This window comes from Nyctibius grandis, chromosome 4 (genome assembly GCF_013368605.1).
Source record: "Nyctibius grandis isolate bNycGra1 chromosome 4, bNycGra1.pri, whole genome shotgun sequence".
Classification (NCBI taxonomy): domain Eukaryota; kingdom Metazoa; phylum Chordata; class Aves; order Nyctibiiformes; family Nyctibiidae; genus Nyctibius; species Nyctibius grandis.
Window position 1 is genome coordinate 22,095,560 of NC_090661.1, and position 25,123 is coordinate 22,120,682.

General features: G+C 41.5%; 1 protein-coding gene across 1 annotated transcript in view; it reads left to right on the top strand.

Moving 5' to 3' along the window:
- Positions 1-25,123, top strand: part of LDLRAD3 (low density lipoprotein receptor class A domain containing 3) — a 113,271-nt gene that overhangs the window by 51,720 nt on the left and 36,428 nt on the right. Inside the window, exons 4-5 of the mRNA XM_068400107.1 lie at positions 5,293-5,418; positions 8,217-8,351. Coding sequence (XP_068256208.1) covers positions 5,293-5,418; positions 8,217-8,351 — 261 coding nt within the window. The remainder of the gene's footprint in view (positions 1-5,292; positions 5,419-8,216; positions 8,352-25,123) is intronic.

The following is a 25,123-nucleotide window of genomic DNA, read 5'->3' on the forward strand; positions in this document are numbered from 1 at the left end:
TGATATTTGAGTAGCCTTTCTTTAGACACAGTTTTGTAAGTTGCTGTGTGATTTCTTGCTGTCTTTCAAGTGTGTCCGTCAGGCCATACCCCTTCCCCTCCAACATGTGGTCTCTCAGTTTCTTAGGTTCTGGAGACCTGGGCTTAGGCAGACTTGCCAGTTCCTTTAAAAACAACCAATTTCTCCCTTCCCTTTCGTTTAGCCGGTTATAACACCAAGGCTAAATAAGGTCAGATGATCCACGCATGTCTCTGTCCTTTTTCACTTCTTTTCTGTCATTTCCTGATAGCTCAATAATTTTTCTTTACCCTAAGCCCATTTCAGCCAAGAATAACAGAAGGATATAGATTGCAAAGATAATGCTGTCCTTGAAAGCTTATCAAGGCTGAAGTCACTGAAGGAACCCAGTAGGTAGCTGCTGTTAAATAAACGTAAAGCTTTTCACATACAGATCTGCCTGAAAACTTGAGACTTGTGCCGTAGAAGACACAATGGTGAGCAAAGGAGAAGAAAACCTGTTTTGTAACAGTCATGTAATAAGAGTGGGACTTGCAGGAGTGCTGTGAATAGTGCAGCACATGACTTGAGTCTGCTCCAGGCAGTTGTGATCCTACTGTACATATCTGTTACTTGTGAGGGTGCTGAAGACCTGAAGGAAATGGATAGCCCTTCATGTTAAGGGTATCTCCAGATATCATTGCAGAATGCGAAGGTGTGTTTTTGCTCAGGAAGAAATTATTGTGCTTTCCATAGGAACTTATGAGCAATGAACAAACAACACTTGCTTGAAAACCTCGGGAAAACTGTGCCAGAGGACAAGAAGGATGTCAAATTGAAAATAAAGCAGAAATTCCCCAGTGGAGTTCTCCAGAGTCAGGGGATGTGGCTTGGACTAAGCCATTACTGGTTTCTCATTTTTCCTGCATTTATGCACAGCAGATGAGAAATGCATTTTGTGTCTGGAATTGGAACTTGGAAAACTGAGTTCTGTTTGGGAGTGAGACTTGTGTCTAGTAAACTGCTAGCTGTGTGACTAGTGAATCATTATGACATTTGAAATGCTCTTTTGTCTTTTTGGGGTGTCTGCTGTAAGTTTAAGTTTGAATTGGGTCTTTTTTTATATATCATGCCTGTTGCAAATATGGAGAATTGCATTTGGGTTTTGTTTGTTGCTCTTTCCTTCCCCCAGTCTAAAAAAAAAAATTAGTGGACTATGTAAAAGGGAAACTTAGAGATAATTTGAAGGTGTTTAATTTCTTGTTTGTGTTTGGTCTGTGGTTACTAGTACGTGCTCTTTCAATAAACAGTTGTTCTAAACCAGAATTTTCTTGTTCTCTGGTAGCTGCTTCAAGAGGAGGAGGAGATAGGAAAAGGTCTGGGGAGAAAATGTTGAACTAAGTGTTCTACAGCTATCTAAGTAATACTTCCATTAAATCATTGTCCTTAGTGGTTTCTCCCTCTTTTTGATGGGGTATCAGGATGCTTTGGACAGAAGAAAGAGTGCATTTTCCAGAAACTTGACTTTGTTCCTGGTCATTCCAGCGCCTTTTTCCTCCAGATGTGGTCCAATATTAAATATTGCTCATGGTTTTACTGCAGTAGCTCAAGGTAGTGCACCACATGTACTTTGGGCCTTCTTGCCTTAGGGGCCAGGACAGCTGAGGTTGCTGTGATGTGTGTCTGTCGTACCTGAAACCAGAGCTCCCACAGCATGCGCCGCAGCTTGTAGCTCTAGTGAGGAAAGTGCAGGCATGTGACTTCTGTTCTTAGAGGGCCAGAGGCTCAGGTTTTGACGATTCTCAAGTCTGAAGTCTGTCTGGAAGACTAAGGCTGTAAGAGATGGTCCATATTAGAAATTTTAGAAGTAAATAATTTTGAAACTTTAATTTGGCAGGATTTTCAGAGATGGCAAAGGGCATCTCTGAATATGATTTGCCAGAAAGTTGATAGCCTCTGAATTCAGACCTGCAATGACTGAAGTAAACCTGCTTGAAGAAGTGGAATCCGGTAAATGTTAACAGGGACAAAACCACAGTTGCTTCCCCCTTCTCTTATTTCTTCTTCCTTTATTCTTCTTGGAACTGCTCTGTCTCAGAATCCCTCTCTAAAAAAGGAAGCTATCTAGAGGCATTCATTTGGTCCAGGGCATGTAAATGCACTGCATAGTTTCAAAAAGATGTTAGCTTTTAGAAAAAGAAAAGCAATGACAGAAGTATACCATGTGAACCATTGGGCACTCTTCACATGTGTGTTAATTACCACATGCTGCCAGCAGCAGCTTGTCTGGCTGGTTAGCATGTTGAATATTGGTCAGTGCTAATACAGACTGCTTGCTTCGGTGACGGTCTGGGAATCTGTTGCTGAGGTGTTTGTTTTGCGCTTTTGTTGAAAGACTAGAGTATGGTACTGCCTCAGACCTTGTGGTTACTGAATTATTTAGCTGAGATCAGTCTGCCTCAAAACACTTAACACAGAAGTTGCTCTTTGAAGTTGTGTGAAGAATTGCAGGGGCTCAGATGTCTTGGCTGAGGGTTTTCCATTGCCGGTGGTGTTAAGCACTGCAACTACTTCAGCGTAATTTATCACCTGTTTTTCTACGAAATAATGGTTTGCTTTTTTTTTCCCCTCAAGTGGACTTCGGATACTCTTAAGAAAAAGTGGTAGTTGAATATGTGACATTCAGTGATACATCCTATTTTACACCTCATAATCCGAACTGAAAACTACTGGTATAATAAAGAAAAACATGTAAGAAAGGAACTGCAGGAATTTGCTTTTGGAGAACACTAAATCAAGCTAGAGTTACTGTAGCTGTGGTTTAAAACAGTTTATATGTGCTCTGCTGAGTGATGGAAGAAGGCTTTGCTACAGCTGCACTTAAGTTTTTAACCCTGGAAGAGAGGAATCCTTCCAAATTAATGCTGAAGCTGTTTGGCCCTGTTGGATATACTTTTTTTTTTGTCTGTACTCCGGTTGTTCCTGACCTTGTCCTGGCCTTGTAAAACTGCACAGGTTGGGGTATTGATGTGCCATATGGCTACATAAAAAGACTGCCTGTTGCTGTGATCTCCAGGTCTCACATATCTCAAAACCTGGGAGCTGTGAATTCATCTTGTAGACTTGGTGTAGGCGTAGGAAACATTTACTCAAAAGGCCCACAAGTTATGGAGTGATGCAAAAATGGGAAATCTCCAAACCCCCTTGCTTTCTAACTTTCCTCAAAGTGGGAAGCTAGGTGGAGCTGTGTAAAGAGTCAGAAGAAAACTCAATAACACCAGTGTGTTATCAAGCAGGCATTCTTTATTGCAGCGCTGGGCAGCACTGGGGATTAGCCACCATGAGTGCTCCACCGATTTGGCAGATTTTCAGAGACTATATACCATAAAGTTATACATAGTCCTAGGATTTCCGAGAACTCATTTACATAACCATGAGATATGCAAATGTCCGCTCCGCATGCACAGTCATCTTCCCTGGTGGTCGTCCGGGGTCTTCAGATGAAGGCCGGTAGTCTTCCTCACTGTGTTCACTGACTGACCCCCGCTTCTGGGCAAACTCAGTCCTGGAATCACGTAGGCCATGTCCTTCGAGGCTGTTGTTGCAATTCCCTATGTTCTCTACGTTCCCGTGCATCTGCCCATCCCAAGGCCCAGCCATCTGAAGGGAAACCATCCTGGAGCCTCCTTATCTTACAGCCATTACCACTCTCCAAATTGCAAAGGCTTCCCTTTGTTTAGTTGAGCACCCAGGATAGTTGAGTAATTAAGGTATTTACAACGCCCTCCTTGTTCTTGGGGCCCCAACCCTTTCAGGAGCTGGCTTCTTTTCTGGTGTTCTCCCATCAATGGTCTGTGCATGGTATTACTGCGTGTTCGCACTGCACCATACACACCTTCCTGCAGTTACCAGCATGCTCTTCCCACAGTGACTGGCTTTGCTTTAGAGTGGACTTTTTGAAGAGTTCTGCGTCATGTGATGTGGTCCATCGTGTCATGTGCTAATTTGAAAAAGCAAAAGGGAGAAAAAAAAATCTAACCACATGTCTCGTTAAATTGGTTTTTACTTTGGGAGTTGCTTTGTTCTAGCATCTGCATCACTAGCTGAGGGCAGTGTTCTCTTCTTGCCATGAAGAGCTGCTGTGCAATGAAGTAAAAAATGTGGAAGTACTTAAGACCATAATGAGATTCTGTAATCATTTGTTAAACACATTTTGATGCTATTGTTAGTATTTAGTGTTATATGAATAGCTGTGCTGGTGCTATGAAATAGATGTAGTTTCTGTCCTGAAGAGCTGTATAATGGATGATGGAGAGAAGTACAGCAGGAGATGCAATTCATGTAACTCATGTTCCTTTTGCACCCAATTTTATATAAATCATGATGAATAAAGGCAGTGTTAATTACAGCATTTTTTTTTGTGTTTGATTTTTGCAGCCTGAAAAATCTTTAATGAAGGTGTCTTGTGTTTCTTACTCTCACAAAAGATACTAACTCGCTTGGCATCTGTGTATTCCTCCTTTCCTTTTCCAGATGTTTCCTTACCCTTCGTACACCTGTCTGCCCAAGTTTGTCTCCAGATCCCAAATTCTCTGAACCTGCTGCCTTGTTCATAATCTCTGTCTACCTTAGGCTTTTCACTGACTTCTCTAAGCAAGCAAGGGAAGCTTGGTGGTGTACAAAATCTAGACTTTTGCTGCTATTTAGAGTTTGTGGACTCAGCATGACATATAGCTGCAGGTTGGGGGAGACTACAACCAGTCCAGCTAGACCTTTGCCTCTGAGGGTTGTCTGCTGCCTGAGGACCTGCTTAGATGACTATCTCCTGGACTTATACCTGGGGCAGTGACATTTATAACAGACTTCCATGCAAAGAGGAGATAGTTGCTTTTGTTTTCTGTGAAGTATGACCCTCTATTTTAATATTTTCCACCCAGTGCTTCTAAGTTGGTCAAATTCATGTGGGTCTTTAAGGGACAGTTAGGAGTACCTGCTGGCCAAATTTACAAAGTGTTGAGCAATTTAGATTTGTTTTGAGAGGTCATTTGACTTATTTTGAGTGTTTCAATGATCTGGAAGTCATACAAATTGGAAAAAAGTTCAGCCCAAGCAGGTGAAATCTCACAAAAAACTTAAAGCAGTTGAAAGCAGGCCATAGGGAGCTTGGAAGGCACCTAACAGCAGTGCCACCAGCGCTGCCTAGAGTACCCTAACCTGTACTGCTACAAAAGTATTTCTAACCTTTGTAAATTGTTTCCCTCATCTTTGCCCTCTTCTGTCTATATCTTCTCCCAGCGAAAGCCAAATCCAAATGCGGTTCCACGTTCTTCCCCTGCGCTAGTGGGATCCACTGCATCATTGGCCGCTTCCGGTGCAACGGCTTCGAGGACTGTCCTGACGGCAGCGATGAGGAAAACTGCAGTAAGTGTGAGCCTGCCTGTGAGTGAGGGAGCTTCTTTTTCTTTTGTCTAATTAATACTACTTAGAAAGGAAGCATTTGTTAGCCTTTAAAGTGAAATATTCTCCCTGTCATTTACAACCCAGATGATCCTTGTGCTTTTCACTTTGTAAATGAGTCTGTCTTTTTTTTTTTTTTTTTTTAAGGTCTAGCTCAGTCTTGTTTTGTATAGAATGCCTGTATGATACTTCAAGCCCCTTTGTAACTTTGAAATGAGATTTAAGCAGCATGTTTGCTTTGAAGAAGTTCTCTGTACTCAAATGTAACTCAAATTGGGCAAATGTTAAACATGGCTTAAAACTGTGGAATTTTTATTTGCCTGTTTCTTGTCACTGAAGAATATGACTTATTTGTTCATCAGCACGTTTAGGTTTCTCTGTTTATACATATTCTCAAACAACAACAAAGCAAATAAAGGGTTAATTAGTGAAACATGTTCTTTGAAGGAGAAAGAGGTTCTTGAAGTCAGACATGCCTGCCAATGCACTAGCTTGAGCTGCTGTTCAGCAGCTTGCAGGGAAGTCTCAGCGGAGAGATGATAGAATCATAGAATCTGAAGTACTGCTTGACTTGGGCTGAACTCCCTGCGTGTGGCTGCATAGATCCATTTGTATCTATAAGTCTAGCAGGGATATATCATAGCAGTAAAGAAAGGTTATGTTTGATCCAGCAGCTCTGTTGCTATTATCAGGAGCTGGTAAAAGCATGGGTTTATAGGTGGAAGCTTGCAGCAAATACTTGCTCTTTTTCCTTTTAATGATGTTTAAAGGTCAGGAGGAGAACAACAGACACCAGCTTTCAAAGATAACAAAAGAAGGGGCAATCTTTACAGTGATCTATCACTGTCTGCTTCTTGGAGGACTTGCCTTTCTTGTTTGTGTGCTTTCCCTCACAGCATGAACATCTCTTAAGGTGCCATCTGTTGTTGGCCTAGAGAGTCTGATTTGGGCCCTGGGAAGACTGTGGCAGGGAGATAGCACCTCTGCAGAGCCAGTGAAGCTAGAGAAAGAAGATTGAAGGCTAAGGAAATGACTTTGTTATGCTTAAACAAGTGGACTAGAAAGAGGTTTTGACAAAAGTGCTTTGAATATCCTTGAGGTGGTGGACTGACAAGTGGCAGGCAGGTCTCAACTGAAAATGCACCAGCTCATGGAGTTGGTTATGAATGACATAATTTCCCACGGGCTCATAGTGTGTAGCTCCAATGGGACCTTACAGCTGATGATAACATGCTGCTGATCTCCCTGTTTCTCTATGCCATTTAAGCATGCACTTGGTATTTTCTAGCATGTCCAAGTGTCTAGTCACTGCTTTGCTTATGTAGAGAAACAACACTGTGGTCCCTAAAGTGACCTGGAAAATCAACGTGCTATGCAAGTGTGCAGCAGTTTCGGACCAAAGGAGATTTAGCATGTTTGTGATAAATGTGCTTTTGGGGAGCTGGAGGAATTGGGAGTGTTTGTTATATATGCTGCAGGTTATATGCACGGCAGACTTTGAAGTTTTATGGTTTTTTTTTTTTAAAACACTCTTTAAAGGCAGCTCTTTCTTTAAAGAATAAAAAATAGGAAGCCAGTTAGTATTTGGAAACTGTAATCCCGTTTGTTATTGTGTCAGAGGAGCACTTTGAAGCAGACAAGGCATCTAAACAGCTTTTTAAAGGTTTTCAATTGGAAAGTCGCATTCCATTTCAGTCACCTCATTACCAAAAACTGGCAGGAGTTCAGAGAAGAGTGCCAAAAATGATTAAGGGACAGAGAGATTGGTTTATGAGGAGATATTAAAAACTGCTAAATTATGCATATCTCAGCTAAGTGATGACCATGTTGGAAAATAAGGCTATACACGCTGTATATGAAGGGTGCAAACACTGTTCAAGGAGGGATTATGCAGTCATGTATGCTGGGCTGTAGCTAAGAGTAGAGGTATCAAGTTAGACAAGAGAAAACTAAGATGAATATCAAGGAAAAGGAAACCTCCTTGACAGTGACATGCATTGAAGCTGTGATGTAATCTGCTAGGAGAAGTGGTGAAAACTGCACTACTTGAAGCTTTAAATGAAACTAGACATAGCATTTTACAGCATATTTACTGCTGGGTTTGGCGTGGGTGAGGAGACTGTTCAACCTAAATAAGTCTGCTTAAATACTATTCTGGTTTTGCTCTCTATGAAACACTGGGCCTTATGTGAAAGGATTTTCTGGGTGCTACTGTAATGCACATATTACCCTTAAAAAGGAATTGAAATTCAAATACTGAACGATTGAGAAATGTCAACATTGCCATTGTATCAATTCAAAATAGTGAGGAAAATGGGGAAGTTGGAAAAGGACAGAAGCAGAGGTAAATAAACAACTGCCTGGCAGTTCTCAGCCAGGTCTGTTGGCTTATAATATGAAACTTGAGGTAAACTGAGTTTGTTTTAATGGGAAGCAACAGGAAGCATTTATGGTAGGCAGTGCTACCCTCCATATGTCTTCAGTGTGACCAAATGCTGAGCACAGAACAGTGATCGTGAACAGAAGGCTTGTCACACTGTGGGTGGACTAAATCTCTGCTAATTGTAATGAATCTTGCAGGAATTAGAAATTTCAGCTCTATTTAGAGAGACAAGGTTGGTTTGATTGCCAAGTTACTCCCATATATTCAGCGAATTGACCAACTGTTGAGTTGTGACCCGTTGTCGTTGATTGCTTAATGGCTATTTCACTGCCTGGGTAAGAGAATTTGTAATGAAAGATCTCACTTTCTCTTTTTGCAGCAGCAAATCCATTGCTTTGCTCTACTGCTCGATTCCACTGTAAAAATGGTCTTTGCATTGATAAAAGCTTTGTGTGCGACAGTCAAAATAACTGTCAAGACAACAGTGATGAAGAAAGCTGCGAAAGTCCTCAAGGTAGGCACAGGGGTTTTATTCTATTCTTCAATGTTATACCAATTAATGTGGAACAGGCTCAGCAGAAAATATGATTGTTGGCTTTCTCTGTGTTGGCTAGAGCTGTGGTTTCCTAATTCCACAAATAATTAGAGCGAAATGTGTAGAGAGTGTGCGTGCATGCATGCATACACGTCATTCTCAGTGCTCAGAAGACTAGTATCTTTTTCAGATTAGTAAAAATACACTTTTGCACAAAGTGTTTATAATCTGTGATCCAGTGCTCACTGAAGTTGCTGGGAATCCATTTAGTGACTTCTGTGAGAGATGGACTGGACCCAGAGGGATCAATAATAAAACTTCAGTTTGAAGTAGTTCAGTGGTCTGTATGTTTACCAGATGAGTAAATCTGTGTAGGCTTAAAGCATTAGATCCTCATTGCTCAGTTACTTTCTGAAAGGCATGTTTCACTGCAGGACAAGTCTACAGTGAAAGAATTTATTCCTACCTTTCCTTGTTTATATATTTAGAGAACAGGATGAGGACAGGGAAGAAAATTTTTGTTTGAAAATTCTTATGTATTGAGTCTTGTGAGAATCTCAAAACACAATCTCTCTCTTGACTTTTTTTTTCTTTTTAACTTATAGTATAAGCCTACATCTAGTGCTCCTCTGTTTTGTTTTCTGTAACTTAATGCCATAGTATTTTATAAAACATGAAGTGTATATGAATGACTTGAGGTTAACAAGTGATGTGTATTGGGCATCAGCTGTTAAACATTTTCATGTCTGAGTTACTACTGAGAGATCAGAGTAGGCAAAAAATGAGAAATAGTGGATATTTGCAGGGGAGATGCTATGTGCTTGGGCCTATAGAAAGCAGGATATGTGAAGAGCGATAAAGCAGGGTACGAAGGAAGAAGACATTAGGGAAAGTGAAGGAGAATGACTTTAATGTCTAGCTGCACTGATGATTTAGTCCTTTGTGGAAGAGAAAATAATTCTGAGCTTAACATGGTGATAAATGTTCTTGACAGCTCACAGGGGAAAAGGAAAAACACACAACAGCAATGCCAACAAAACAGGGTTTATAGCAATAGTATGTGACAATCTCTTCTGTGCCGTTCCTCTGCCTAACCTGTCAGCTCTTCCCTTTGGCTCCATATGTAAGGGCTGAAGGGGTCATCCTGGTAACTTGCCTGCTTGCTGGGCCACATGGCAGCCTGGGATCATACCTCTGCTCAGATCAGAGCCTCAGAGAGGGGAATCTGGCCTGCCCCTACCCTCTGTCTGCAGCGGAGGAAAGGGCTGGTGAGGGACTAGCGCGTGTGTAATTGCCGCTGCAGCAATGCTGCTGCCCCTGTGCCGAGGGCTGAGTTGTTTTTCACTACAGGCCTAAGTCAGCCTAATAAGATTAATGTGGGTGGTAAGGTTTCTTGTTGGGTTGCTTTTTTTTTTTTTTTTGCTTCTGAAGCTTAAAGCAGCAGTGTTCTTTTCCAAGGCTGGAAAGAAGAGGACTGCTTCCTCTGCAGATTAATTGGCTGGATTTCGTCCAGGTTGTTTGTTGTCATGACAATCTGCTTTTGGAAGTGACTGTCAGTCTCAGGAGAAGAAAAGAGCTGTATTTCATGAAGCTGTTACTTTTGTCTTTATCTTTGGTCCTTCTGGAAAAGTCAGATTAGTAAGAGGGTTAAGCAAAGTAATTCCGACTGAATCTACGTGTGAAAGAGCCCCAAACAAGGAAGAAGGAATTCTCTCTTACTAGGACCAGAGCAGTGATGGTTTGTAGGCTTTTTTTTAATTAAAAAAAAAAAAGAGTCCAAGTACAGGGCTGGGAATGAGGAGTTCCCAAAGTAAAATGCTGGTTGTGGGGAGTGTGTGTGATTGATTGCCTTTGCCCTTTGACAGCTCAGAGCCTCTCCGAATTGCCATTTTGCCATCTGTAAGTGGGCAATACTCGTGTACCTGTCTATCAAAGCGAGGATTAAAAAGTATAATGTGGTCACCTTCCCAACTGAATGTAAATGACGATTGCCTCTGGAGTTTGCAGCTATGGATATGTCTGTCCTGGCTTCCAGACACACCAACTGCTTTGTGTTAATTGAGAATTAGAGGCTACTGTGGACAGTAGACATTTCTCACAATTCTTTCTACAGCAGATCTAATTACATAATTACAATGATTTTCATGTTAACACAGTACCTGGGAATCCTGGTCATTAACTACTCAAGTGCTTTAGGTACTTAGGGACAGAGCAAAGCAAATCTGTAGGGTATTATAAAATCAAGATAGATATTCTTCCCACTGGCTGTGTTATCATGTTGAATATGGTAGCTTTAGTTCAGTGTAATTGAGTGTAGTCTGACATACGAGATTGCCCTTGTGTGCTATTTTTCTATCTAAAAATGTGTTGATTTAGAAATCACTAAGCTTCTGAACCACTGTATGATAGTGTCATTATCGCCATTTAACAGATGGGTGAGAGGGGGCATAGATCGGCTAAATGAAGTGCTCCCAGAGTGACATCCTGGCTGGTAGGAGTAGAGCTTCATCTGTGCTTGTCTGCTTCAGGGAGATGTTGTGAGACTTAATCAATGTTTGCAAACTGTTTTGAGATACCATGATAATATGTGGAATAGAAGTGTGAATTATTAATTGGTACTTTGCTCTCCTTCTGCTCTTGGGTATACTGACAAGCTTTTTAAATTAACACCTCTTCCTGCTCCTCCATGAACTTCAAAGGCCTCCTTTATCCTGCTGTCATTACTGGAAAGCTCCAGTAGCATATCAGTTTGGTTTGTGTCAGATACTCCTCCATGCATAAAGATCCTTTCAATCAAGAAGCGTCACTCTGCAGGCTAGGAAAACAGGAATGTGACCCCCTACTGAAAAATGTATTGACCCGGCTTTGACATGTAGCACTTCAAAATGTGCCGTCCTTGATGAGTAATAGCTTTGCTAGCATGCTGCAATTTGAGATGAGCCTGAAGCCATGGATTTGTATAGATTAATTTTAGTCATAAGTAGGGGCTGGATTCATTTGAGGGGAGGGAGACAGAGGCCCCAGGATTTAGTTGTGAAAATGGGAGGAAGGTCAAATTTTTGAGAACAAGTTCCCTCCCTCCTTTCTCCTTACCACTTGTAACTGAGTGTTACATATCTTACAAAGGTTTGTATGTTGTGGGGAAAGTATCATTTTAAAAATTTAAACCACAGCAATTTAGCAGCAAGTCAAATAACTCTGCTCTAATTCCTGACAGTAATTATTTGTAGCTCTTGTAGCTGCCATGGTAAACTTCAGAGCTGTTCCTTTAATCCCACCCCACCTGTACTTTGATCATCTCCAGTTTCCAGCATTGAAGTAGTATGGCCAGGCATTTCCCTTAGTCTGGAACATGGTGTATTCATCAAAGTATGTGCCTGAGTTTTGGGATTAGGTGGAGGATATAATTGCTTGGATTACCCACACAAGTCACATATATGAATTGCTCTTTCTAGGGCATTATTCCAGTTTTAACAACACTTTCAGTGATTGGAAATTTCTACTCCTTTACTATACTTAATGGAAGGTTCCTGTCCGCCATACTCTTTTTTTCTCATATTACTCTCCCTGTGCCTTGAATTAGCTGACAGTGCTAATAATTCACAGCAGCTTCTCTGGATGTACTCCTGGGCCTGCCTGTTGCTGGGGGGATTTCCTGCTCTGCAACAGGCATCCACTCAATTGGAAGGGAATTCCTCCTTCTTAATATTTTTCAACAACCATGTAAATTTGTTCAGCTCTAGGACTGTATTTATTCTCTTAATTGCTTTTTATCTAAATGTGTCTTCACAGTGCTTCTTCCTTTAGTTTCTCCTCCATTTTGTCCTTTTAGTCTAGAAAGCTTTAACCACCAACAAAAGCATACTGGATATTTTAATTCAAACTCCTTTTCCTTTCATGGCCCTTCTTTTCTTTTCTTTTTTTCTAAGTTTGCTAAATACCTTTATTAGCTTTAACCCCGTTGCCTAGGAAAGGGGGTTTTATTGCTGCGAGTCTATATTCACTCTGACTGGTGATGTAGAGAGAGGCTCTTGGCTTCAGTAATGTTCCTGCAATTCTAGCTCTGCAGTTGTTAGTAAACAGTACCATTGTGGTCAAGTTATAAACCAAATGTTTTGCAAGTGTCCTGAAGTTGATTCCTGCCCTTTTATTTCTATAGTGTATTTGGTAATGTCCACTGTTGCACATACGGATACCTCCTTTTTTAAATTTTGTATCTTTTTTTCATTGAATTTGTGTTAGGATTTTGATATAGCCCGATATGCTAAAACAGATTTAGAAGCATACACAATTGTCAGAAGTCTCTGTTCTTTCCTCTATGGCATGTATAAATTGCTTGTATAAAAATCGGCAGCATATTAAAAAATTAAAAATCTGACCCTGTGTCAAACAAGTAGAAAACAGTTCAAAAGTTTGACTTACTAAAACTAATTTTTAAGTGATAATATAAATTCTGTAATGATAACTTCTGTGGATTTAGGTATAGGTGAGACGAAGCTGGAAGGGGACTGGCTGTAATAGTAAACATTACGGCCCATTGCTGGTGTTTGCACAATTGAGTTGCAATACAAAGTGGGTTTTAGAACTGACAGCCAACTGGAACAGACGTACTCTAAATTTCAATGAAATACCACAAAACCTAATTTATGAAACTCAGATAGCTCCTGGAGCATCCCACTCTGTATGAAGCTTGTAACTAGCCCTTTGCACGTGGCAAACTGAAATTCTGAAATTCCCAGATGCTGTGGTATCACTTAGACACCCTAAAGCTTTGTAGTCTGATCCTGGCTGCATACATTTCCTTTTATTAAGTCTCTCTTTGACTCATTATTGACTCAGTCTGTAAACTGAAGCTCAACTTGCAATTATTGTGCATCAGTTTAGCCAGATTCAGCCTACAGCAGGAATTTAATACTCAGAGGCAGACTAAATAGAAGCAGAAACTTAAGGAAGGATACAAATAAAATATCACTGAATGTTTTATTAAGTGAAGGCTTTGTCTAAGCATATTTAGCTCTCTAATATCCCTGTTTTGTAACAGTTGCTAGATGGAAATTTTTTTGACAGCTGTGAATTCCTTCTTTCTTCTGTTCCTCCATTCCCTGATTAAGTCCTGGTTTCCTCTTCTTTCCCCTTTTCTCTCCTCATAAGATTATTTATTTGAGAGGGTTCTTGTCAAGAAAAAAAATGATCTATTTGCACAGAGACTAAAAAGTAAGGTGAGCTACGGTAGGCATGTGTTCATATTAGTTGGTACTGATATTTCTGATGACTGGTAAGTTATTCTGTGCACTTATTTCAATAGCATGCAAAATACATGGTCCCTGCTGCCTCTCAGGCCAACCTGACGTTCGTAAAATTTATTATTGATCACTTCATTTGAACAGTGGATAATAACACAGGCATTATTGTAGATGGTCCCAGAGTCATTCAGAAGCATGGTAACTTCTGAGGGGGACTGAGAGAGGAATTCTTACTTCACTATGCGTGAAGGCTTTGCAATTAAAGTAGTATAAAATAGATGTGGGGATCCCAGGGAGAGGTCCAGGCAGCTGGTGGATTTGAGTTGCTACGTCTCGCAGCTCCCTCAGCTTGCAAAGATGCCAGGGTTTTCTTGCAGAACAGGTGTACGTACCTGAGGAATAGTCGTCTTGTGGATCAGCATGTTACTCCTGAAGGCACTTTGGCAGAATAATAATAGACAGGCTGCCAAAATGTTAGGCTACCACTGTTTGGTGAGCAGCTATTCTATTAAGAGCAACTATAATGTGGCAACGGACAAGCAATGACTTCAAGTCTTCAAATGGACAACAAACTTACTTAAAAGGGTGTTTGTAGATCTGGGAGGTGTCCAGCCTCTTCACCTGATCTCCTGTTTAGCCCACCTTTGATGGCTTGAAGCTCAAAGCAGTTATCAGCAGATGATAACCTGGCTAGTGTAAAAATCAGTTTTGTGACCTAGGGCAGATCTTAGACAAGGTGTTGTATCACTGGGGGCTCACCTTGTTTGTCAACAGCAGGGGAAAAAAAGGAAGAAAAAGAGGATCTGGCAACAATCAGCTTGCCCTGCAAGCAATTCCTTGAAGGTAGCAAGGACAAGGAACTGACTTTGTGTCTCCAGCTTGTATTATGCCTGTTCTGTAGACGGACCTACTTCAGGATGCTGATGGTAGGCTTCCCTCAAGGCACAGCTTACAGCTTACTCCCATGATGGAAGTGCCGTTCTTACAGGAGTGCCTTATTGGACTCTTACTGTAATCCTATGATTTTTATTTTTTGGTTGCTGGGCCTGGAATTGTGGTTCTCAAGCTAGTTACAAAAACAGTGCGCTACTTTCTTTTCAGCCAGTGTCTGATGAGGGAAGCTGAGAATTGAGACTCTAAATGGCAGGTTTTTTCCTCACCTGTGCAGAAGTGAAATATGAGCTCTTAACAATTGTGTCCAGATATTTTTACCTTCACTTTGTGGCATTTATACCTAATTAACAGTTCCAGAAAAAGATGATGACATGAATATCCAGTTTCTTTGCCCATGCTTCAAAACTTCAAAAACAGGTGATAAAATGTCATGCCAGAGCAAGATAAGTTTAAAATAAAGGACATTCTTTTTCCCCATCATTCTTGAGGCTAATTAAATTCTCTCTTGAGCTCTCATTAGTAAAAGTCAATTCCTTTCAAATACATTTTCTACAAGTTTTTAACAGCATGTAGGTGTCTGAAATATACCATATGTATTGGCGGGTTGTGCTGTGTCCTGGCTGCTGAATTGCATTAACTTTTCATGGATGTCAGTTAATTGTGCAGAAGGCTTCTGTTGCTGGACCGGAGGTGCCAGCCCCCAGTCTTTTTGCTGTCAATGAAGGGACTCCAAATAAAAGGCACAGATGTTAATCTTTGACTTGCTATAAAAGAAAATCAGTTCTAGGTAAGGTGACCAAGTGCTTTTTCTACAGGTATTGTAGAAAACGATTATAGTGTTTGTATTTAAAATGAAACTTACATTTTTTTTTTAGTATAATTTCAGTGCTGGGACAACCTGGTTTTTGTTGGAAAATGGTAGTTGTCATAGCAAATGCGTGTCAGGGAGGAGCCACAGCAAAGGTTTCCTGGGTTAAGTACTGAAGAGAAGCTCTCGCTAGCAGAGCGGGAGTTAGCTTGGCTGTCTCTTCTGTTTCTAGTCCTAATCCTCATTCACCAGACCAGCCTGCCCCAACTTGTAATTCTACTTGGAAGCCCTTCTGGGAGCTGGTCTGCATGGCTCTCCCACCAGATCTGGCCTGTCAGCCCTGCAGTTTCAGTCAGATGGCAAACCTTGTTCTTTAGCCTGATTTTTAACATTAATCTTAGCTACGTGATAATACTTCAGCCTAAATCTGGCTCTGAGACCTGCCTGCATTAACCAGAGCAGCAAAAGGTCTGAGGTTAATTTATGCTTCAGTGCCTTCGCAAATCTTGGTCTGGCATTGTCGTGTCTGTAACCACTAATTAGAAATGATTTCCCAAGGTGAACTATTGAGGAAGCTCGCTACATTCAGCAGTTTGCACGGGGACTTGGGCAGAAAGCACAAGAGTTTTCCTTTCTTGCTTTTTAGAAGTTGGGCTATTCTTTTTGTGCAGCAGTGGAATTGAATAGAGGACCCGTTTTGCTGCTCAGACCTGTGTGAGTGGGAGAAACAGATCCCAGTATCCTGTGTGTCAGACTTTGGGGCAGGTTTTTTTGTTTTCTTTTTTTCCCCCTGTGGCTGCCAGCAGTAAAGTTGGAAGATGTGGCTCCTGAAATGTTACGTTACAACTCTGTCCTTAGCTGAAACTAGTTTTGCACATGGGTTAAATCTGTATCTTTTCACAACTTCAGTTATATCTGGGAATAATTTGTGACGTGTGAGCTCTGTCAAAGCTCGTATGTGTGTTCTTACTCAAATGTAAAGCCACAAGTGAAGTCAATGTGACCAGGTGTAAAAGTGCCTCTATTCAGATGTTGTAGCAGTTTAATACGTAATCAATTATGTAATTGACCTAAAGCAGCATGTTTTCAGTGTAGACAGTCCCCTGGAGCAGGGTTACCAAGGTCTACTGAAAAGTTTTACTGACATCTGTTCAACAAGAATAAACGCAGCGACTCCAGGTCAGCCAGATGTCTAGCTAGAAACTGTGCTGGTGCAGTGCACTTGACTCGTAGGAAGGAGAGCAGCTAGAAATACAGAACTGCCCTCAGAAATGTAGGCGACTCCATGTGTGCAGGACCTCGATAGGTCTGGGCAGCTTGTGTCTATTATTTTGAGAAATCCTTGATTAGAGTATTTCTGTTTTTTTTCTAAGTGGTTTCACTGTGCTGGCATTGCTACAATTTTACTCTGCCTTACAGAAAATATGATTTTATATCATTTTATAGGAGAGATAAGGGTATGGAAAACTGAATTGGGGGGGGATACCTCACAACTGAGGTGATATTAACATCAAAGTGTGTCTACCAGACCTCACTAGGTCTTCATGCCCACTCTTTCCAAATGTTGGTCCCAGCCAGGCAAGTGGGAGTGTTAACCTTCTGCAGCTGAAGCAAATGGCATTTGTTTCTTTATTGCAGGTCAAGTTGCTATACCAGTGTGCTGTATTCACTGTGGAGCATAAATTGTTTCAGGGTGATTTTTAAAACCCGAGCAAGTTGCCAGCCAGGGTTCCAGAGAAAGGTATTTCTTACTGCCTGATCTAAAACTAGCAATGAAAGTTGATAAGCAAATGGATTACCACAAAAAAAAAAGAAAGTTTCTTGCCAGGCTTTAGATTAAGCTGAGATTCATCCTCAGCCAAGCATTTCAGTACCTGTAAATCTGTGAAGGATGAGGCTGTTGAATTCTAGCTTTCCCTCCTTTGCTGCTCTTGCATTAAAACTCGTGTGCCAGAGTCTGACCAAGCTTCCTTGGAAAGCTGGGCACTGCAGCAGATTTTCTTCTGCCTGCTGAAAATTGTGGTGAGAGACATCACACCAGTGTTTAGTCTGTGTGCTGTTCCCTGAGCTTGCCAAACTAACTCATGCTCCCATCTCACATTACCAGATATTCAATGCTAATTTGCTATAAAGGATTGTGTTAAAAATCCATATTTATGAGGGATGTTAAAAACATAAAGTAATTATATGGTTTTCAATTACATAAACATCAACATGCAATGGGAATTAGAAACTGAATAATTAATTTTCTGTTTATTTGTAATATAGAGTCTATGCAAACAGTAAAACCTGGAGAACAAGCAGAGGGAGGAGTGTGGAGGGTAGAGGGCTATTCAGAATTAGAAACTGCATAATTAATTTTCTGTTTATTTGTAATATAGAGTCTATGCGAACAGTAAAACCTGGAGAACAAGCAGAGGGAGGAGTGTGGAGGGTAGGGGGCTATTCAGAATTAGAAACTGAATAATTAATTTTCTGTTTATTTGTAATATAGAGTCTATGCAAACAGTAAAACCTTGAGAACAAGCAGAGGGAGGAGTGTGGAGGGTAGAGGGCCATAAAGTGCTTTTAGTATCTCTGTTCAAATTCAGTTCAGATGTCAAAGTAGGTATTGGCTGTTAAAGGAGTTAGCAACCTGGTGAGTGGGAAGCATTGGGCGCAGAAGTCCTGTTCGTATCTATGCCCTATTAGTTAAGTAGTGTTTCCTCTAACATGGCTGAAGGTTGGGACAATGAGGGTGCCCATTCACGTGTCCTGAGCACAGAGGTGGCAGCAGCTAAAGCCGCCTGATGCTTCCTGCTATTGGTGTGGTAAATGACCTTGGACATTTTGGGTTAACGTCTGTCATATGCCTGATCTCTATTTTACAGATGAAGAATACCAAACTTCTAACTTTTGAAAGCTTTATGAAAGATTATAAAGTCATTTGAAGAAAATAAGAGTCCAAAGAAGGGCAATGAAGCTGGTGAAGGGTCTGGAGAAGAAGTCCTATGGAGGAGCAGCTGAGGGAACTGGGGTTGTTTAGTTTGGAGAAAAGGAGGCTCAGGGGAGACCTTATTGCTGTCTACAACTGCCCGAAAGGAGGTTGTAGCAAGGAGGGTGTTAGTCTCTTCTCCCAGATAACAAGTGATAGGACAAGAGGAAACGGCCTCAAGTTGCACCAGGGGAGGTTTAGATTGGATATCAGGAAAAATTTCTTCACTGAGAGGGTTATCAAGCAGTGGAACAGGCTGCCCAGGGAAGTGGTTGAGTCACCATCCCTGGAGGTATTTAAAAGACGAGTAGATGTGGTGCTTAGGAATATGGTTTAGTGGTGGACTTGGTAGTGTTAGGTTAACGGTTGGACTCGATGTTCTTAAAGGTACTTTCCAACCAAAATGATTCTAAATATCACTAATCATTTCTGAATATTATCTGTCACCTGAAGTGCACCAACCACTCGCTGTGGGATCTGGGCATTGGTGCTGAATTACATCCTCCGAGGCTTCAAAGCAGAAGCTTTCAAGGCTTCATTCTAATAGCATTAATGCACCACAGTAAATGCAGTGATAACCAACTAGTTCTTAAGTGGAAGTAATTTTGAGGATCTGGTGTTAAGAGGTTAGGAAATGTGTTAGACTGCACGAAAACCTGTGGGAATTAAAAACTAGCTCGTTCCACTTGTTCAGCTGTTTATTCTTGGATCGTCATTTCCCTTTGCCTTCTACATGCTGAATAGCTAGCAAACACCAACCTCGTTTTAGTGATGGCTGTCCAGGAAAACGCTTTTAGACTTCTTGAGACAGGTTTTTCCATGGCAAATGGTGCTCATGATTTTATCCTCTACAGACGACTTAGGACTGTCCTTCTACAGAACAAGTTCTAGAGCTGAGAGGTTTCTTTGAGAAAGGTTTTCTGAACTAAAAACTTGAAGTGTTATGTCAGTCAATTTTTAAGTCCATGGTGTCTGGAGCCTTGCTGACTGGTTTTCAAGGAGGTGGTTTAGACTTGTCTTGAAGGAAAGGGATTATTATGTGCAATTAAATGGAAGCTCTGCAAGGTATTTGGCACTGATGCTTGTAAGAACGCATAGCTGTAGGAATATTGTATGGAAAGGGCAGTGTCCTTACAGAAAGAGACTAACTTTCTGTCAAATTTTGTTTTCCTTTTTCACACTCTAGAAGCAGAGAACAATTGGCATGTGACTTCAGGAAAGCAATGCTGTGGGGAAGTTATATCCTTGTTTAATAACTGGATCACTGTGATCAACCAGGAAAAGGCAGATGAGAAGTCCATATGTTTAAAAGCTAACAAATTCCAGGCTGAATTTGTTTCTGTTGTTTTTGCTTGCTGTTAAAGCCAAATTTGTCTGATCAGATTGGAACAGGTATGTTGGTGATCAGATAGAGAGGTTCTTCAGAGATGGGCTCAGACAGTAGGGTGGCCACAGCAGGTATGAGAGGACTGAAGCAGCTGTTGCGATAAAAATGAGACATGGTGGCAGTGAGCAGAGCCTGGCTTGCAAACAGGGGGTGGAGATCATAGGTAGGGGCTTAAATCATGCTCCTACTTCATTTTTTATTTTTTTTTTTTATTTTGTTTTATGAAAAGATCAATTGGCCATAGTCTTGTCGTTTGCTGTTGCGTGGGAGCCAGCTCGTATAATTAAGACTGAGATGGTGGTGACCTTCTGCTCTTATGCACACATGATCAGTTTTGTGATGAATCAGCTGCCAAGGTTTACGTTCCTGAGCCCAAATTCTTGTTCTTTCCATTAAGCTCGCAACACAAGTGTGATTGAATCACTGATTGTTTGCAGAAGCCACTGCTGGCCTCTCCCTTGTTTTCCAGACTGGCTTTTCCACCACCTCTTGATATATAAATCCCAGAGAGTTGATGATTAGTTGGCAGCCATATGAGATCAAATTCTAGTCACGACTGATAATTGCAAGAAAATATCCAGAGAGTACCTTCCTGGCCAAGCTGGATGTAATTGAAGACTCTGTATCTGAAGGAGCGCTGGCTGGAGGTGCCTGAAGAAACGTGCAGAAGTGGTATCATGAGCTTGTGTATTGGAGAGAGATCACAGCACGATGCCTTTGCAAGCTATATGGTCCGTGTGAGGTGGAAACCAAGCAACATGGAAGAACACTGTGAAATTACTTAACCTTCAAATAATGAATTTCCCAGGAAGGTACAGGAATGCTTTTGGTCAGTGCCTTTTTTATCTGTACGTGAGTAATATGGTCAGTCTTTCCACAAAACCTAGTGTAAATACAGAGTAGAGAAAACACACTAAACCTGTTCCTGTACTCTTTCATTCATCATTTCAGCCTCACCGTATTCGCTGCTTTATCTTGTTGGAAAAATTCTTCAAGTAGTTTATTAAGTTATGTTTGTAAAGAAATTAAGTCAAGTTTGTGCTTCCCCCTGTTGTTTTGTTTTGTTTTGTTTTTAATTGCCTTTTTTCCTGTAAGCCATCAGGGGCTTTTCCTCACTTGTTCCTGTTTGTTTACTTTCTGGTTTCTTTCTCTCTTCAGTTCTTGTATCATGCTTTTTCTTCATGTGTTTGTTTTTGTCTTTTCTGGAGGTATCAGACAAGAGGAACTATACATTAAGCCATATTCAGACTTCAATCCACTACCTACAGTTAAAATACTACAAAGTTTTATTGCCCTATTCAGGTGAATCTTTCCTACTCAATCATTGTTCTCGTATTTTAGTGTCACCCTGGAGGGGCAGGAAGTGGTCTAGGCTTAAAACAAACAAATACAAAAAACCCCAAAACCCACATGCGGGAGAAATCGTTCATCTCCTTGAGAAGACTGGGTATACATTCCTTTCTGTTCCATCCAGCTCTCTGAGATGGACCACATCTGTCTGATACAAGTGCTAGACAGTGGCCCTCTATGAGAACATTACCAGTTGGCAGTATTCATATCAAATGTGTGTTTCTTGATTATAATTTCAGCAGAGGTTTAGTATTACAAGTTTAATGGTGTCTGCAAGCCACAATCAGATGAGAAAAGGAGTCAATTTCTGCTCCAGTTGTGCTAAAGCTGTTAGAGCATGAATTTCCTTTCTACCTCTTTTACCACATGATTTGTACTGCTTATATTTTATGGCCTTGATTTATAGCGTATGTCACAAGTTACTCTGACATTGCTAGCAGTTTCCTGCCTGTGGTTTGCTAGGTGGGAGCAGTCTCCTGATGGTTTTGACATGAGGTGTGTGCATCAGCTGCAGCACGTTCCCATTGGATACCAGAACCAAGCCCTTGCAGTGGAAGGGGGCAGTCTTGAAAGAAGTTACTGCATTAAACATCTGCTAGAGGAGGAAGTTTCCGCAGGAACTGGGTTAATAGTCCACTTCTGGAGCGTAAGCTGGGAGCAATCATTTGGCCAGCCCCCTGCCACGCGCAGCACGTGGCAGCAAACGCAGCGTCGCAACAGTTGGTGTGCAGAGCAGGAACTGCATGAGTTAAACTTGCCCGCTCGTATATTGAAGGGAGGAGGGAGAGGAAGCTTTTACAGCTGGGGTGCTGCTGCCAGGAGTTGTCTCAAAGCATTCCTCATTGCTGTGAGATCTGGTGAATGGGTGCTTCAGAAAAAAAATCTCCCCTGGGCTTTTGATACTTTTCAACCACAAGTCTTTGTGATTTGCAACGGGTGGAATTCTCTGCAGCGCTCTTCACCAAGCTCTTTCAGTTGTGGGAGCTGACTGAGGAGAAGATGGAAGGGAAAGCAAATAATCAAGACTTTTTCAATTCCTTCCTTTCCAGGGGCTACAGGACTGCCTCTCCAAAACTGTTATATTACTGTTATGGCGGTTGCCTCTGTAATTGCAATCGCGACATATTGTGTCTCTTTTCCTGGTAGTTAGAGAGGGCTTCTTTAGCTTTTTCCTTTTTCTCTCTTTTCTTTTCCATACACTTTTCCCTTCTACTTTTACTACGCAGTGAGAGAGACAGGGAGATGAAGCGGGTTCTGTGTACCTCTGCCTTTTTCACATTGAGAAAGGAATGTGTCTCTCTTGTGTATGTTATGGCTATGTCCCAATAAGAAAGCCAAAAACCTATGATGGTGGATTTGTTTCCCAAAGTGTCCTGTTTAGATGCACAAGTAAAGTCAACTTTTAGTAGGTTCTGTGCTCTTAGGCATGTTTGAAAAGATCACTGTTTTTATGTAAAGTCAATATTTTTTTAAAGAAGGTAAATAGTGAAGCACCAAAGAAAACTTAATGCAAGCAAAACTTCTCCCTGCTCGCAAGAACACTGACTTGAGCAGATATCGCACAAACTTTATTTTCACTTCCCTCCTTGTTAGAGGCTTCAGAGAGGATCTCCATTGCTTGTCAGTTCAGTTTTCCCCATGCAGCACCACTCTGTTGTGCTTTGTTCAGTGTAAGTTTCAAGGCCTCAGATCATGAAGATTTCATTACCATTCCTGGGCTATTATTGTACCTGCCATTCTCACAAGTTTTCCTGTTATAACTTCACCTCTCCTCTAAAACCAAGTAAAACTCTTCAAGTATTAAATTCCCTACCTGGTTTCTTGGTCTCTACAAGCCTGTAGTGCAGGTCAGTTATCACGGGTACAGAATTACTCTGACCTTTACCTTTCTTTTCTGTTTTGCATGCAGAACAAACTCTCTAGTTCTTTGATTTCCCAAACGGGAGTGGATTTATCTCAGCTGTTGTGGGTGAAGACTGATGTTGAGATTAGAGAGCTCTGCCCTACACTGGGCTGCTTCTGCTCTTTCTGTGAACCGTACAGTGAATGTGTACCCTGCAATTAGTGAACACTTCATTCCGTCTGCATTACTTATGTAGATCTGGTGGACCGGTTGTTGCTGAGTCTTGCTAAATAACTCACTTTGTTGCAAGAAGATTCTGCTTGTCCTGAGGTAGGATCATGTAGTGCTGAGCTTGTCTTCTGACTTTGTTACTTTTCCAGTGGTTAGATCAAGCTGAATTCAGGCCGATTCTGTCATTCTGTGGCTTCAACTATAAACATCGGCCTCTCTGTTAACATTTTGTATGTGGTTCAGCCTGCCCTGATCTCCTTCTGTCCTCTGCATTTTATCTGTTGGGTGTTTTTTGTCCCCCCAAATCTCGTGTGTTTGCACAGGTGTTTCATTTCAGAGGCGTACAGGAGGGATGCAGATGTTACGACTTCATTTATTTGTTATACTGTTTGGGCTTTTTTGATCTCTGGAACTCAAAACAATCATCAAATAAGGATTCTCTTTCATTTTTCTTGGCACTAGTTTCTCTTTCCATGGATAGAAGTGACTGAAGTTGGTTCTCACAGTCAGTGACTGGTAAATCACATGAATCTATCCTCAGTCCAGCTGGATTTATTACTTATTTCTGTTTTTGCTGGACCTCAATTTCTAAACCATTCTTCTGCCCTACATAGTTTACATTTAGTGTTTGAGGCTGAAAGTGTATCTCGTGGCCCTGGGGGCAAAAGCTTAGGGGTTTCCCTCTTCCTGTTTTTTGCTTGTCCCTTGGGCAGGATCCAGTTCCCGGTAGCCAGCATGGAGATGCCCTGAGGAGCAGGGAGGGGAGCAGGGTCCAGGCCCTTGTCCCCAGCCTGGCCCAGGGAGCGGCCAGGCCCCTCTGCAGAGGGGAGAACTGCGCCTGATGTCTGTCGGCTGTGGGTGAACGACGGCTCTGCTGCAGCCTCAGCAAGTGCTCCACAGCACCTTTTATCTTAGGCACTTTCAAGCTGCACGAAAATGATTTCAGGAAGCAGAAACATGTTTTACTGCAAAGTACTGCATGAAATGTCCAGAAAACAGATCTGGTTAGGAGGAGACCTTCCTTGTGAGGGTAGAAAGAGAAGAGGAAGGTAACAGCTGTGTATTTTTTTACTGCTTTGAAACAGCACCTCTCACAGATTACCACATACTTAAATCTGTCTGCTTACCGACTTGTTTGTTTCCATTTCAAACCTGGATATAATTAACGTAATTTTATCAACATGAGTGTACAGAAAAAGGGTAATACAACTGGAGGGACCTTGTTCTTCAGAGCATTACGTATACTGCTTTCTCTGTCAGTTCCTTTTGCAGAGCAGTTTATGTGCAGCTTCAAAGTATTTATCCTGCTTAAGAGCAGCGTTAAGTATCTTAATTAGCATGGAAAATGTTCTGGGCTTTTTTGTGCTTTAATATATTTTAAAGATATTTTCCATGGTGAGAGTTCAAAGTGACATTTCTACAATTTCTTTGACTGTGCAAGCGGGCTGTCATATTCTTCAGAACTGTGTAAGCTACCTGCTGACATTTTTTTGCTTTCAGGACATCTCATCAGATGAGATGAGGTTTTTGCAGATAGGCCCACAAGCCAGGTTTGAAAGTGTTGAGAAAAGTTGGTGCCACATCGCCAAGCCTTTTATAGGAAGAGGGAGGGAGAAGGCTTGAGGGAAAGCATATATGCTTTACTGTTGTGGAACACATTGATGTGCTGTGTATGTCCCCCTTGTACATGGCCCAAAGAAAAAAGCATAACCTGCCCAGAGGCTGGCGTGGGCATGGGCAGTATAAGCACTGTCCAGAGCTCAGCCAGGGGTGCTGTGCCTGCCCCCTTCAGCTCTCAGTTCTCTGCACCACTTTGTTTCATCTCTATGCAGCTGGGATGTTTCTCTTCATTAAAATCCATTGCTGGAAGAATCTGCTGGAATGTCAGGGAGAAACTTCTACATCTGTAAGTGTGTAGACATCAGAGGCTGTCAGAGGGAGTTCAGCAAGGTGGAAAAGGGGATCTCTTTGGCCAAAATAGTGAAGTCTGTGAGAGTCCCCCTTTTTCTTTCTCCTTCCAC